We start from the raw sequence: 14,846 nt of genomic DNA, 5'->3' as shown, positions 1-14,846 counted from the left end.
CGACTGAGTGACTGAACTGAACTGAACAAAAGAAAGAATAGAAATTAATTCCAAGAAGAAGGGCAAATTTTTCCTTCTCCCAATCAGACCGTGTTCTCTGGGATGGCTATAGAATATTGAGAAACTGTTGGTTCCACATATTTCTGATATAGCTTCCTTAAAATAAAGGAACAATAAAGGACATGAGTGTTCTCTAGTAAGTTCCTTTTCCTTTAAACTCATGTTATCCAGAAACAAATTTTTTCCTGGAATTTTAAGATTCCAAACATCTCAAAAAGTATTTCCCATACCGAAGGCTCTGCTGAACAAGAAAGAACACAAATTTTAAAAATGAGAGGCCAAAATTAAAGTATAGGAAGCATATAATAACATCATAGTATGTCAAATTTAAACTGAAAAAATGAAGTTTGGCTCAATTTCTATAAATAACTGCACTTGCTTCTAACACTATATTACTAAATGAATACAGATCACTCTGATTCATTTTTTCTTCCTAGAAAGATGTACACATGAGTGGAAGAAGATTTAAAATAAGATATTAAAGGTGTGAAAGTGAGAGATTCAAAGTCCTTGTTCCCACAGCAACTGCACAAGACACATTTGCACTACACAGGCCACTCCTGAGAAAAGAATCTGGTTTTTGCCACTTACTAATCCCTAGGAAAACACAAGGTAAACACACCAATAAAATCACAACTAAACTACATTACAATTTGAGATCAACAGATTATAGTTGCCTAGGTAATAAAAAATCTTATATTTCTCATGGGAAACTGGCAGTAATAGCTTTATGTATTTATTATTCATACTATGCAACAGAGTAAAAAGGTCCCCCCCGATAAGTTGCACTTGAAAGTATGTGATCTGTGATGCAATCTGAATAATGTCTTTTGTATAAAATGCTTCTACTGGGTTTTTGGGAAAGAGATGAGCCTCTAAATCTTTAAGAAAGACCAAAGTCTTTATAAACAAATAACAGTTCAAAGAGGAAACTCATGCACTAAATAAAGGATAGCTACTGAGAAAGAAGGTTCTGACATCAGTTCTAGGCAGGAATCAGAGAATTCTGCCCAACTTTTGCTGAAAATTCTTGGTGTTTGCCAGGAAAAGCAGAATAGAATTCAAAAGAAATAAAATGGAACCTTCACGAGAGGAGGAACCTAGACCTGAGTCTAATGCCTAGAGGTATTCAATAAATATCTGTGAAATAACTGAAAGAATACACTTCTCAAAGAATCAAGAAGCGGGACTCTTCAAAAGATCAGACATATATTCTAAAGCACTTTAATAAGACTTGTCCCCTAAGTTGAACAAAGTTAAACTGTATTATTCTTTTTTCCTGGCCATATACACACCCTGTGCCTTCTGAGTCCTCATGTATACAAGAAGTTTCTGTTCACTCTGTAACCTGAGTGAAGCATGCATAGCTGCTTGATTTACCAAGTTAACAGATAAAAGCCAAAATAGGGTGAACTTCAAAATGTGCCTTAAGCTCCACAGAGTTGGTAGTAAAAGCTGATATTCTCTGTACCACTACACATAATCCTAAAGTTTTCTTAAAATATATAAAGTCTTTTTTTTTATAAGAAACGCTGCTTCTGCTGCTGCTAAGTCGCTTCAGTCGTGTCCGACTCTGTGTGACCCCAGAGACGGCAGCTCACCAGGCTCCCCCATCCCTGGGATTCTCCAGGCAAGAACACTGGAGTGGGTTGCCATTTCCTTCTCCAATGCATGAAAGTGAAAAGTGAAAGTGAAGTCACTCAGTCACGTCTGACTCTTATCGACCCCATGGACTGCAGCCTACCAGGCCCCTCCGTCCATGGGATTTTCCAGGCAAGAGTACTGGGGTGGGTTGCCATTGCCTTCTCCGTAAGAAACGCTACTAAGAGCCAAAGCAAAATTTTCACAACAGAATGGCATTAGAGGAAAGCAATGAGGGCCATCAGGGAATGCCCTTGGGTTCCCATGGTGACATTTGTTTCTGATTATATATAATATAACATTAAATACTTTCCTCCTGGAGTCTAAAGGCTTTTAAGAAAGGAAATAAATCAGATTCATTTTCTTTCTAATTTGTGATATCCAAAGGCATATTTCCTGGTTTCTGCAGTCCTGACTACCAAAGCCAGGAAACAGGTCTTTAAAATAAGCCTTTAGGTTCCTGCCTATTTTAATTCCCTTCTCTGGGCCTAAAGACATTTTAATAAAAGAATCAAATAACTCCCTCTTCTCCATACCTAGGCATGTTTACTTTCCATTGAAACATAGTCTGCTATTATATCTATCAATAGTCTATATTTTCTCAAAGTTCAGATAAGAGATTTACAAAATTTGATATGGGATTTAAGTGCCCTGGCTTCCATTTAACAAAATGGATAGGGGAGTCTAATGTGTATTTTTCAACCACACCAAGCAATTAACTCAGTTCTGAAACTACCTATCTGGAGACAAGATCACAGATCTCAGAGGCCAAGGACTCAGTTCCACAAAACTGCTGCCTGCCTCTTCCTTCAGTCCAACTCCCCTCCACCCCACCCCACACACTTCAGAGGCCAATTGCAAGTCCAGGTTGTAACTTGTGCTTCTATTAATACCAGCCAGCTATATAGTGAAGGTTCCCTTGATCACCCTCTTTGGGTTCCGTTAGTTTGCTAGAGCTGCTCACAGAACTCAGGGAAGCATTTACTTAACCATTTTATTACAAAAGATAGTACAAAGGATATGGGTAAACAGTCAGATGAAGAGGTACCCAGGGCAAGGTGTGTGGGACAAGATGCAGAGCTTCCATGAGCACTCTAAGCTGCCCCTCTCCCCCCATTTCCACCTGTTCACCAACTCGGAAGTTCTCCACACCCCTGTCCTTTGTGTTTCTACAGAGGTTTCAGTATGTAGGCAAGGCTGATTAAATTCTTGAGCTTTGGTGATCGACTCAACCTCAGTCCCTCTGCCCTCCCAGGAAATCAGGGGATGGGACTCAAAGTTCCAATCCTCTAATCACAAGGTTGGTTCTTCTGGGAATAGGACCCATCCTTAAGTTTCATAGGGGCTACCAAAAAGTTACCTCATTAACATAACAAAGGACATCTTTATCCTTCTCACCACTTGGGAAGCTTCAAGGTTTTAGGAGCTCTGTGCCAGGAGTGGGGACAAAGGCTATATATATATATAAATCATAACACCACAAGTAGAAAGAAAAAGAATTATAAACTAAATATCCCCCACACTGAGAGTGATATATTCTTACCATTTATAGAAACATACACAAAAGCAGATACACTACCTATGGTCCCAAGGCTTTGACAACCAACACACACCAGGGAAGCAAGCACTCAACAGATACCTTCAGATCTTCGGAGAGACACAGAAAGGAGGCAAAAGGAACGAAATAGACATAGAATGTGTATTACTTGCAAGGATGGACAGTTTACTCAGGACAGGCAGCCAGCAGCGTACCCAGGCACACCAGTAGTGCCAGGCAAACACAGAGGGGTCTCGCTGGAGTGTCTGTGTGTGTTTCACACACACACACCAACACACGCTCTCCTCTCTCCCTCACAAACGCATAGATCCTGTCTTTCAGTCTCTCTCTCACAGTTCTGTCTAGTAGGCTCTCAGTCTCTCCTATGCACACACCATCTCTTACACAGTCTCTCACGGTTGTTGTACTGCTCATACACAAAATTTCTCTCTCATAGTCTCTCACACAGTCTATCATACACAGCTCCTCTCTCTCATACACAATGTCACACACACAGAGTCTCTTAACGTACAGAGTCACACAGACTCCCTCTCCTGTCACACTCGCACGCGCGCGCGCGCCCTTGGCCCCGCCCCTCCGTGGCCCCGCCCCCGTTCGGGCTCCGCCCCGGCGGCTGAGGGCGGGGCGAGCCCGTGACTCGAGGGGCCGAGCCTGGCTGGTACTTGTGGCGCCCCAGCCGGCGGGGCGCGCTCTGGAGGCGCCTGTCAGTGGCAAACGCGGACGATCCTACGGCGGCCCTCGGGCATTCGGTCGCTGCCTCCGGCTTGGCGGCCGTCCCGGGCGGCAGAAGTTGGCGGCGGGATGTGTTCGGCCGGGCAGCTGCTAGGCGGCGGCGGCGGCGGCGGAGGCAGCGGCGGGGAGCGCGACGAAGACCGAGACGCACTGGCGGAGCGAGCGGCGGCGGGGACAGAGCAGGAGTCCGGGGCGAGCCCGCGGCGGCGCGGGCGGCGGCCGCTGGAGGAGCGGGAGCAGGTGAGCCGGGCGGGTCGGCGCGCTCCGGCCGGTTTCCCGAGCCCCACGCGGCGGCGGAGGGAAGTGGTCCGGCGGGAGGGCGGCGCCCGGGCTGTGGTCGGCTCGGGGAGCTGGGCTCCGCGGCATTCCGGGAAGCCGAACAGTTGACCCCGAGAGCAGTTGACGGCGCGCTCGGGGCGGGCCGCGGGGTCGCGTGCCGAGGGCCGACCCGGAGTCGCGTGCCTGGCTGGGTGAGCGCCGCCCTTTCCCACCCGTCTGGCGGAGAGGATTCTCAGGCCAGAGCCCAGGGCTCTGGGGAAGTGCCCTCCATAACGGTCACTTATCTGAAAGCCTTACATGTAAACACTCTTCCACTTGGAATAGGTTCCCCGGGGCTGTGTTTTAGGGGCCAGCGACTCCCCTCCCGCCTTCCATCTTGGCATTTCTGAACACACCTAGCGCCTCCGTACGGTGTAGGTGTATTTCTGTAGCCATGCAGTCAGTATCTGAAGGCATGTGTAGGAGCGAGTATTACAGTGGATGTCTTGACGGGGACTCTCCCAGAGCAAGTTTTTTACATGAACAGAAAGGAGATCTAAACTTCATTGAAAAACTGAAAACGCCGGAAAATTGCTTTCAGTTGTTACCAAAGGGGGAAAAAGCATGAGTCCAGCCATAATAAAGAAAAGAGAAGTTGGGCAATTTTTGAAACTCTGACTTTGCTTTCACTAAATAAAATATGGTGATAATAGGCATTATAGCATGTATCTTGACAATTAGGCAAGACGTTTAATGAAAGAAATTGAATTATCCCACACAGTGGGATGAATTTTCACCATCAAATACAGTAGACCTTCAAAAATACCCGAGATTAGTTTACCCTCAGAATCCCATTAAAGCGCAAGAAATAAAATTATCCTTTGCCTTTATTACAGGGTATACTGTTGAGATCAATTGATGCCTGTCTTCTCTCATTATCCTTCAGCATCTTTTTGCCACATTTCACAAACTCCAACATCACTAAATGCATTAATAGGTAATTTCTCTGCCTTGTGTTTAGGAAACAGAAATAACCGTGTGGCAGGCACAAAATATGCCTTAGCATTAGGTTTTCTCACCATGTGGAAGTGTAATTTTTCATTCTTTTGACGATATAGGAGATGGTAACTGAAGCATATAATTGGTAGCTGTGAGATCTTCCTAACTAGTTTCCTGATGGTTTTCCCCCATTAAGTGTACCATGACTCAGTAGCTAAAGGACTGTTTCCTCTTACTTTAGTTGTTCAACTGGCAAAGTGAAGAAAACAGCAACAGAAATTCCCTGGGGCAGGGGAAATATATTTGAACTGAAGGTCCCAAAGTAATTTTCAAGCGGTTGTAAGAGAGTATGTAAAATACTTCATCTAAGCTTTTGTGGATTTTTCATCAGCAGCAGCTCTGGTCTTAACGGAATTGCTTAGGGTACACAAAAAGGGATGAAACAAACAAAAAAAGAAACATATACCCTAGAAAACAGATATACTTTACATACCTGCCTCTATCATTGTATGTCATGGACATTTATTTCCCTATACTCCTGTGAAAAAGTTATGATTTTATTTTTATCACATGGTTTATTTATGTACTCTAAGCCCACATACACAATACTTGAAAATTACACCTGAGATATGCATTCCCTCCTAATAATATATATGCACCAAAGAACTTCTCATAAGTAAGTCAAAAATAAACAAGAAATTGATACAACCCAACCCATTGGTATAAGAAACAAGCTATTGTGATATATCACTTCTTGATAATGAAAAGTGTTAGTCTCAGTCGTGTCCAGCTCTTTGCAACCCCCATAGACTGTATCCTACCAGGCTCCTCTGTCCATGGAATTATCCAGGTAAGAATACTAGAGTGGGTTGCCATTCCCTTCTCCAGAGGATCTTCCCAACCTAAGGATGGAAGTCTCCTGGTCTCCTACATTGCAGGTGGATTTTTTGCCATCTGAGCTATCTGGGAAGCAATAAATGTAGCTTTTTTCAAGTGCTGAAAATGAAACTTAAATTTTGTATGCACTGTCTTGTAATGACAGTAGAGACATAAAGATATTTGAGGAAGAGGTAAATGAAATTAACAACTGTAAAACATAACCTAATGAGTTGTTTTAATTTGCTTTTCTTTAGGCAGATAGTGTGTGTGTGTTTGCTGCTTTAAGGACACGTGAACTCCAAATTACAAATGGAGTACTTTTGAAAACTTGGTTTGTAAACTTGTTGTTGATATTTGGAACTTGGAGTGAACTTTTCCATAGAAACAATGATATAAACAGAATCAAAACCAAAACTAATTAGCTGGAAATGAGACAGAGGCCATCTCCTTGCTGTCCTTTCTGCTTGACACACTCAATATTCCAGAATCTGAGTAGCCTCATGGATGTTAAGAGAGAATTGGTAGCAGCGGCTACAGTAATAGCAGAGGCTCCCTTATATCTGGACCAGGGTTAAGGGTGGTGTGTTCTTGAATGCAGTAGCTCCAGAAGGCACCTGACTTCTGCTCCTCCAGCTCTTCCCAAGATTTTTGTCAGTCCCTAATTTTCTGTATTAAATCCCTTTCTATTTCTAGTTCTTTCACAGTTTGCCCTTACCTGATAATTTGATGAAGCAGGTTTCTTCCTTTGGCTCTTTCCCAGGCTAAAGTCTCCTCTACATACATCTTTCCCTTCACTTTTTCTTTACATTGTTGACTCAAAAGCTCTTGCCCTTCCTTCAACCTGGAGGGCTCTTACATCAGCTTTGATTATACCAAATGTGTCTTTGGCTCATTGTTATTATGATACCAGATAAAAATAGTATTTATTTCATGTAGTACCAAAATACTGGTTATTTATATAGGTGTTTTCTCAATAACTAAGATCTTGTCAGCGTTTTTTTGTTTTTTGTTTTTTTTTTAACAATTTATCCTTAAATCCTACTCCATCTGAGAGAAAAACTAAGGTTCCTCTGTCCTTTTGACCTGAATCTTTCCAGGTAAGATAATTGACAAGGCAGCCTGTGTCCTAGGAAAGGAGGACTTGAAAGACTGGACCAGGTTCCCCAGATGAAGGAACTGTGTTAAGTCTGAAGTAGGAGTTTGGCATCAAAAAGAAAAGCCAGGAGACAGGCAAAATGCCCAAGGAACTGAAGGGACAGGACATAGCTGTCCTGAATGTGTGTTGGTAACTGTGTGCATGCTGCTGCTGCTGCTGCTGCTAAGTCGCTCAGTCGTGTCCGACTCTGTGCCACCCCAGAGACGGCAGCCCACCAGGCTCCCCCATCCCTGGGATTCTCCAGGCAAGAACACTGGAGTGGGTTGCCATTTCCTACTCCAGTGCATGAAAGTGAAAAGTGAAAGGGAAGTCGCTCAGTCGTGTCCGACTCTTAGCGACCCCATGGACTGCAGCCCACCAGACTTCTCCATCCATGGGATTTTCCAGGCAAGAGTACTGGAGTGGGGTGCCATTGAGAGATGATCAAAATATGTTCTGACTCTGAATGCCAGGTCCCTTAGAGTATCTGCCCTGCTGTATACCTAGAAGGTTAAAGTTTCTAGTCCTTTTATTACATTTATGTGTGTAATGTGAGTGGCATCCACTCAGACGTGGCATTTACAACCTGAATAACCTAAGATGTCCCTGCCATCTTAGAGCATAGAAAGGTACCACTATTCTTGGATTGACTTTAGAATCATTATTTCTAGCTTTAAGGTCTTCATGATTATGTGTTATGTACTTTGGAAAATGTAGAAATATAGAACAATCTAAAGAAGAAAACAAGAGCATTTGAAATCTGAGTAATATTGTGCTATAAAATGTGAAATATTTGGTGTTACTGCATTCATATATCTGTGTGTATGTGTGTATATACACACATTTTTTAACAAGGTTTAATGTAATATTTGAATGTGGTATCTTGTTTTATCTACTTAGGCATGTTATGCCGTTTTCCAACTTTATCAAAAATTCTTTGCAAAAATTATTTTTAAGGCTGCTTAATTGTCAGTCCCTTAATACTACATATTTAATGTGCTTTATACATAATACTGCAGTAAAAATCTTTGCTTATAGAGTTCTACCTTGTTGTCACAGTTCCTCACAGTTCTACCTTAGAATAAATTTCTAAAAGTGGAAGGCATAGGTCAGTAAGTCAAACTCTTTGAAGTCTCTTGAAACATCCTAAAGAATTACATTCAGGAAAGCCTGCACCAGTGTACATTTCTGGCATTAGTATGTAAGAGTGTCAGTTAGAAGGCATCCGTGTCAGCAATGATTTAATTGGTAGATTAATCTTTGCCAGTTTCCGTTCAGTTCAGTTGCTCAGTCGTGTCCGACTCTTTGCATCCCCATGAATCGCAGCACGCCAGGCCTCCCTGTCCATCACCAACTCCCAGAGTTCACTCAGACTCACGTCCATCGAGTCGGTGATGCCATCCAGCCATCTCATCCTCTGTCGTCCCCTTCTCCTCCTGCCCCCAATCCCTCCCAGCATCAGGGTCTTTTCCAATGAGTCAACTCTTCACATGAGGTGGCCAAAGTACTGGAGTTTCAGCTTCAGCATCAGTCCTTCCAGTGAACACCCAGGACTGATCTCCTTGCAGTCCAGGGGACTCTCAAGAGTCTTCTCCAACACCACAGTTCAAAAGCATCAATTCTTTGGCGCTCAGCTTGCTTCACAGTCCAACTCTCACATCCATACATGACCACTGGAAAAACTATAGCCTTGACTAGATGGACCTTTGTTGGCAAAGTAATGTCTCTGCTTTTCAATATGCTATCTAGGTTGGTCATAACTTTCCTTCCAAGGAGTAAGTGTCTTTTAATTTCATGGCTGTAGTCACCATCTGCAGTGATTTTGGAGCCCCCCCAAAAAAGTCTGACACTGTTTCCACTGTTTTCCCATCTATTTCCCATGAAGTGATGGGACCAGATGCCATGATCTTCGTCTTCTGAATGTTGAGCTTTAAGCCAACTTTTTCACTCTCTTTCACTTTCAAGAGGCTTTTTAGTTCCTCTTCACTTTCTGCCATAAGGGTGATGTCATCTGCATATCTGAGGTTATTGATATTTCTCCCGCCAATCTTGATTCCAGCTTGTGCTTTTTCCAGCCCAGCGTTTCTCATGATGCACTCTGCATATAAGTTAAATAAGCAGGGTGACAATATACAGCCTTGATGTACTCCTTTTCCTATTTGGAACCAATCTGTTGTTCCATGTCCAGTTCTAACTATTGCTTCCTGACCTGCATACATTTCTCAAGAGGCAGATCAGGTGGTCTGGTATGCCCATCTCTTTCAGAATTTTCCACAGTTGATTGTGATCCACACAGTCAAAGGCTTTGGCATAGTCAATAAAGCAGAAATAGATGTTTTTCTGGAACTCTGTTGCTTTTTCCATGATCCAGCGGATATTGGCAATTTGATCTCTGGTTCCTCTGCCTTTTCTAAAACCAGCTTGAACATCAGGAAGTTCACGGTTCACGTTTAGTAGGCAAAAATTATCTTACTGTCATAAGATATTGCTAGAGAGGTTTACTAGACCATTCATATATTTACCGAGCATCTGCACTTTTCCCCTAGATTTTAAAAATGTTATTTATTTATGTATTTTTGGCTGCGCTGGTCTTCCTGGCTGCACACCAGCTTCAATAGTCGTGGCCCTGAAGCAGGTGCACTCTTACCATACCAGGGATTGAATTCGTAGCCCCTGCATCAGCAGGCAGATTCTTAACCACTGGACCACCAGGGAAGTTCTGCATTTCTTTTTAATCATGGTCTTTGACCATTTTTTCTTTTGGCATTATTATAAGATATTAATGCCATATTTCACATTGCTTATAATTATTTTCCCTGCTTGCTATTTGCTTTATAATTTTATGATGTTTTTGATTTAGAAATGCTTTAAATTTTTATTAGCCAAAGGAATACTTTTGGAAATTTAATACACACATCTTACACCCTCAAACATGCACACACACACACACACATATATTTTTATATATTTCTTTAGAACATTCTTTCTAATCCTACAGTTAATTAAAATATCCACCAATGTTTCCTTTATGTGTGTGTTTATAGTTTTATTTTTATTTTTTTTACTCTCTGTATTTAATCTCTTTACAATGACTTCATGTATTGTGTGAGGTATGGAACTAATCTTATTTTCCCCCTAATCACTGAATAATCCACTTTCTCTTTGGGTTCACAATCCTTTATAGTAGTTATAAATACTGAAATAAGCTTTTACATTTTTCTGTTGGCATTCTGCAGGGGGTTTCTTTTTCCATATCACATTTTTACTGCTGGTTTTTAGCTATTGGTTTTTATATATTAGTTTTAAACTAACTACCTTTCTGAATTCTTGTATTAATTCACTTTTTAAGAGTGTTCCGGGGATGAAGCCTTTTTTATATTAATGTATTTATTTGGCTGCTCTGGGTCTTAGCTGCGGCGTGTGGATCTTCTGTCTTCATTGCGGCTTGTGGGTCCTTCAGTTGCAACAGGTCAGCTTTTAGTTGCAGCATGTGACATCTGACCAAGAATCAAACCTGGGCCCCAATGCATTGGGAGTGTGGTGTCTTGGCCATGGGATCATCAGAGGAAGTCCCTATTAATTCTAACACTAATATATACTAATATCTCTTAGACTTCTAGGTGTATAATCATCCACTCTATAGATAAGGTTGATTTTGATTTCTTTCAAATGGTAACGCTTTATTTCTGCTTCTTGCCTTTTGCAGTCCTGGAACTTTCAGATAAGTGTTGGCTTATAGATATTTACATAAATAAATGAAGGAATGTGCATAATAGCATTTAGCAAAGAATGTTCCACAAGATCATCTGTTTAAAAAAAAAGTGGCAGCAGCAGAAAGCCTTATACCTGCTCTTTGATCTGTCATTAAAGATATGATTAGCAGTACATATTCTAGATCCAGAATACCTAAGTTTGAATCCTCACTCTGCTACTTACTAACTGTAACTTTGGGCAAGTTAATTGACCTCTTTGGCCCTCAGTTTCTTCATCTGTCTAAAGGGGAAAATAGTTGTGTCAACCTCACAAAATTGTTATACGTATGTATATACATATATATGTGTGTATATATATGCATGTGTATATGTAATACATGTAGAATGTTAGAGTAGTATCTGGCTATAAGCATGTAAGGGTTAGTATTTGGACCTAATTTTCAACTAGAACCCTAACTAAAAAGAAATCTGAGAAATGTTGTTTATAAGTTTTGCACACTCCACAGTTAGAAAGCCACCCTAGGAAGAAGGAGGACTAGAACAGTGCTCCTCAGCTTTAATGTGCAAACAAAGCATCTGTTGTTAAATACAGGTTATGATTTCGTTGTTCTGGGGTGAGGCCTGAGACTTTGCATCTCTCACAAGCGCTTAAAGTGAGGCTGCTGCTATGCCCGTGGGCCACACTCTGAGTGGCAGGGAGTAATAAGCATGCCAACCCACCATCCTTTCCCTTCAACATGGTATCAGTAATAGAAATGTAGAAGTTATTTTACTTTTTACTATTTCCCTCGAAGGGTATATTTGAACTCTAGGTAAAGTGTAAGAAGCCAACAAGCCTTGGTTCCCCAGGCCAAGTGATTTGCTCTCAGTCTTACAACTGTCTCGTACTAGAACACACCAGAACCCAGGTCTCCAAACTCCAGAGCCGGTTTTGTTTTTGTTTTCAGAAATAAGAGCCTTCACCCATGATGGAAGAACAGTCTGATAAATCTGCTGCCCCCCTTTAGATTGTGTAGTTCAAAAACAGATATCTGTTTGTACCCACTTCCTTTCACATCTTTTAAAAACAGTCTGCAAACAATACTGTAGCAAGTTCCTTGAGTTTAGATGAACTTGGCCCTAGACGTAATCTAATTTCTTTCCAATGGGCATCTAGTCACTAGAGTAACTCCCGGGATAATTTTGTATATGGTAGATACCTTTTGTTCATTTTTGTCGTCATGCAAGGGTGGAACCTCTAAATCAATGGCTCTTAGGGCAATTAGACTCACAAGGGGCACTTGGCAATGTCTCGAGAGACATTTGAATGTTAAAACTGAGGAGGTATAGTACCATTGGCATCTAATAAGAGTCCAGGGATCCTGCTGAACAGCCTGTAATGCACAGAACAGTCGCCTACAGCAAAGCATTGTCTGACCCAAAATGTCACTAGTGCTCAAGTTGAGAAACTCTGCTCAAAATGAATTACGGTTACAGTGATTTGAGTTGTTGAAAATGCTCTACTGATAGATACTCCAGTGGATACGTAATAATTGTTTATTTTCTTGACACCTACATTCCAAACACGTAGTCTCCCAACAGATCTTTTCTCACATCTTTTCTTCAAGCAACTCCTTATATGCAACTTTCTCCAGTTTTCTTTCCCTCTCTGTTGGAGGATGGAGGGAACAAAAGGTGCTCACCAAACTAAGAAGGTATCTCTAGAGACTGAAAGAAACAAGGCAGGCAGTTCCATGTAATCAGTGGATCACTATATTATAGGGTAACTTGCTTACAGAGTGGGATTGAGGAGACAAGGATATGCAAGCATTTGCAGCTGCACTCCACACTGCCAAGGGGCCACAGAGACAATTTTACAGTTAACCTCGGGTATGGGGGTACATGCTTGGAAACAGGAAGTGCCTTCCTAAGTCAATATTTATGAATAGATAACTAGTCTTGTGGACACAGGGAATAAGTCAGTGAAGGTTTTCATCATTGTTTGGGGACTACAGAGCAAGAGGCCAGCCTGGCCCTAATGATTATTAAACAATGCTGATTAGCTCCAAAGCCCTTGACAACAGAGAAATGACTTACTGCACAGTACAGTCCTGGGTGGGGTCAGCAGAACAGGAGGAACCCTGTGGGCCCACAGTGGAGTCACTTATGCCAATGGCCACATACGTTCATGTTCTTTTTCTGCCCTTCTCTGCTACTACCCATCTCTTTTTCATCTCTGCTTACTGAGTGTCGCACTCTCCTGTTGCCTTTTATTCTTCCTCACCTCCCATCCTAGCCACTTTCTCTTCATTTCCATGCACCTTCTCCACCCCACTGCCGCCTCTCTTCTATAGAAGCCGATGTTGCAGAGCAGTGGAAAAGGTATTGGAGTGTGACTGTTCTAAGTTTGAGTCTTGGCTTTACTGCTTTATGGGTCTTATCATCCTAATAACTTAATCCCTCAGAGACTCAGTTTCCTCATGTGATGGGTATAATTCTATCTACTTAAAATTCTTATGAGGGTTCAGGAACATTTTGTGTTATGAAAGACCTACCATATAGTAAGCCCTCAATGAATATTAGCTACCTGTTTTACCCTCATCTTCTCTCTCATCTTTTTTCTCTGGTTGCCTTCTTTTTCTTATCTAACCACATCATAGAACTGTATTTTTAGTCTCTGCAATTTTCAGATTTATAGAATAAGTATTATTTATTGAATAAAGTATTAAGATTTCCTAATCTGAAAATCAGATAAGTATTTCATATTTCTTTTTTTTTAAAGTAGATTATGTTGCTTTTTGTATAGATCTCTAGTTTGATTTTTTTTTTTTTTTCTTGTTGTGGATCACTGATCCTTGATGGGAAAAATACCCACCCTCCTCTGTTCATGTTGTTCTCAATTTACTGATCAGAAGTGGCAAAGCAAGGCTAAAGGGAAAAACCGAAAGTAGTTCTATGATATTAACCTTGCACCAAAAGACCTAAGTAGAAACTATGTCTTTTTTTCATATTTCCTTTAAGCTTTAGCCACACTATCTTTAATTTCTGTGATCTCTGGAGTCATAGTGTTATCTTGCAATAACAGCCACATATCTTCAAGAAACTTTGAGTCTCTACTAGTCATGTTTTGGTTCCTAAAGAGTGTGGTGTATTCGTGTGTGTGTGTGTGTGTGTGTGTGTGTGTGTGTGTTTAGGGGAATTAACAAGATAATCAAAGGGTAGTTTCATTTGGACAAAGAAACTGAATTTCTAATTAAGTTAATGCAAAAGATACTTTCTGTCTTCTGATCTAATTTTTCCCACATCCAGGGGGATTTTTTTCTGTTGTTTTTTGTTTTTCTACTTAACATCATTGGCAGCTATGTCTTGTCTTGGCTTAGGAAGAGGAAATAATTGGCTTTATTTGTGGCTGCTGTTTTCTTATGGCAAAACTAGAGCTTATCTGATCAAAGGGAACGCATGGTCCAAATGTTTTGAACTTTATGGAAAACAAAGGATAAAATTATTATTAATACTTTATATCAAACACAGTGTTAAGAAAATTCAGTTTCCATTTGTGGTTTTTACTATATTCCTTTGATATAATTTTTTCTAACATTGGTGAGTTTTTTTTTAATTCCCTCTTCCAATCCAAAAATTTTTATTTTTGTCTTTTATCCTCTTCATCAAAATTTTACTGGGATGTGTGCACACCACCTACAGAGGCAGGGAATTTAAGGTGTATTTCCCATGGCTGGCAAATTTCATGAGTTTGATTAAATTCAGAATTCCTTATTCCATGGTTTTCAGAGATAATAAAATCTAACAGAAGCTGTTGTCATGCCACAAATTGAGAATTAAGAAAAAATTCATTTTTAAGGAAAAATGTTTGATTTTGGCTTCTTTAAATAAA

At 41.0% G+C, this 14,846-nt stretch overlaps 1 protein-coding gene and 1 long non-coding RNA gene across 2 annotated transcripts in view; one reads left to right on the top strand and one right to left on the bottom strand.

Moving 5' to 3' along the window:
- The first annotated feature begins 3,887 nt into the window (after nucleotides 1-3,887).
- Nucleotides 3,888-14,846, top strand: part of FAM241A (family with sequence similarity 241 member A) — a 43,317-nt gene continuing 32,358 nt past the window's right edge. The window contains exon 1 of the mRNA XM_019962302.2: nucleotides 3,888-4,231. Coding sequence (XP_019817861.1) covers nucleotides 4,061-4,231 — 171 coding nt within the window. The 5' untranslated portion in view covers nucleotides 3,888-4,060. The remainder of the gene's footprint in view (nucleotides 4,232-14,846) is intronic.
- LOC139183585 (uncharacterized) overlaps nucleotides 10,103-14,846 on the bottom strand; it is a 33,401-nt gene continuing 28,657 nt past the window's right edge. Inside the window, exon 5 of the long non-coding RNA XR_011567066.1 lies at nucleotides 10,103-12,682. This is a non-coding gene — a long non-coding RNA (uncharacterized lncRNA). The remainder of the gene's footprint in view (nucleotides 12,683-14,846) is intronic.

This window comes from Bos indicus, chromosome 6 (assembly GCF_029378745.1).
Source record: "Bos indicus isolate NIAB-ARS_2022 breed Sahiwal x Tharparkar chromosome 6, NIAB-ARS_B.indTharparkar_mat_pri_1.0, whole genome shotgun sequence".
NCBI classification, from domain to species: domain Eukaryota; kingdom Metazoa; phylum Chordata; class Mammalia; order Artiodactyla; family Bovidae; genus Bos; species Bos indicus.
Note: the sequence above shows the minus strand (reverse complement) of the source record. Positions and strands in the feature narration are given on the sequence as shown.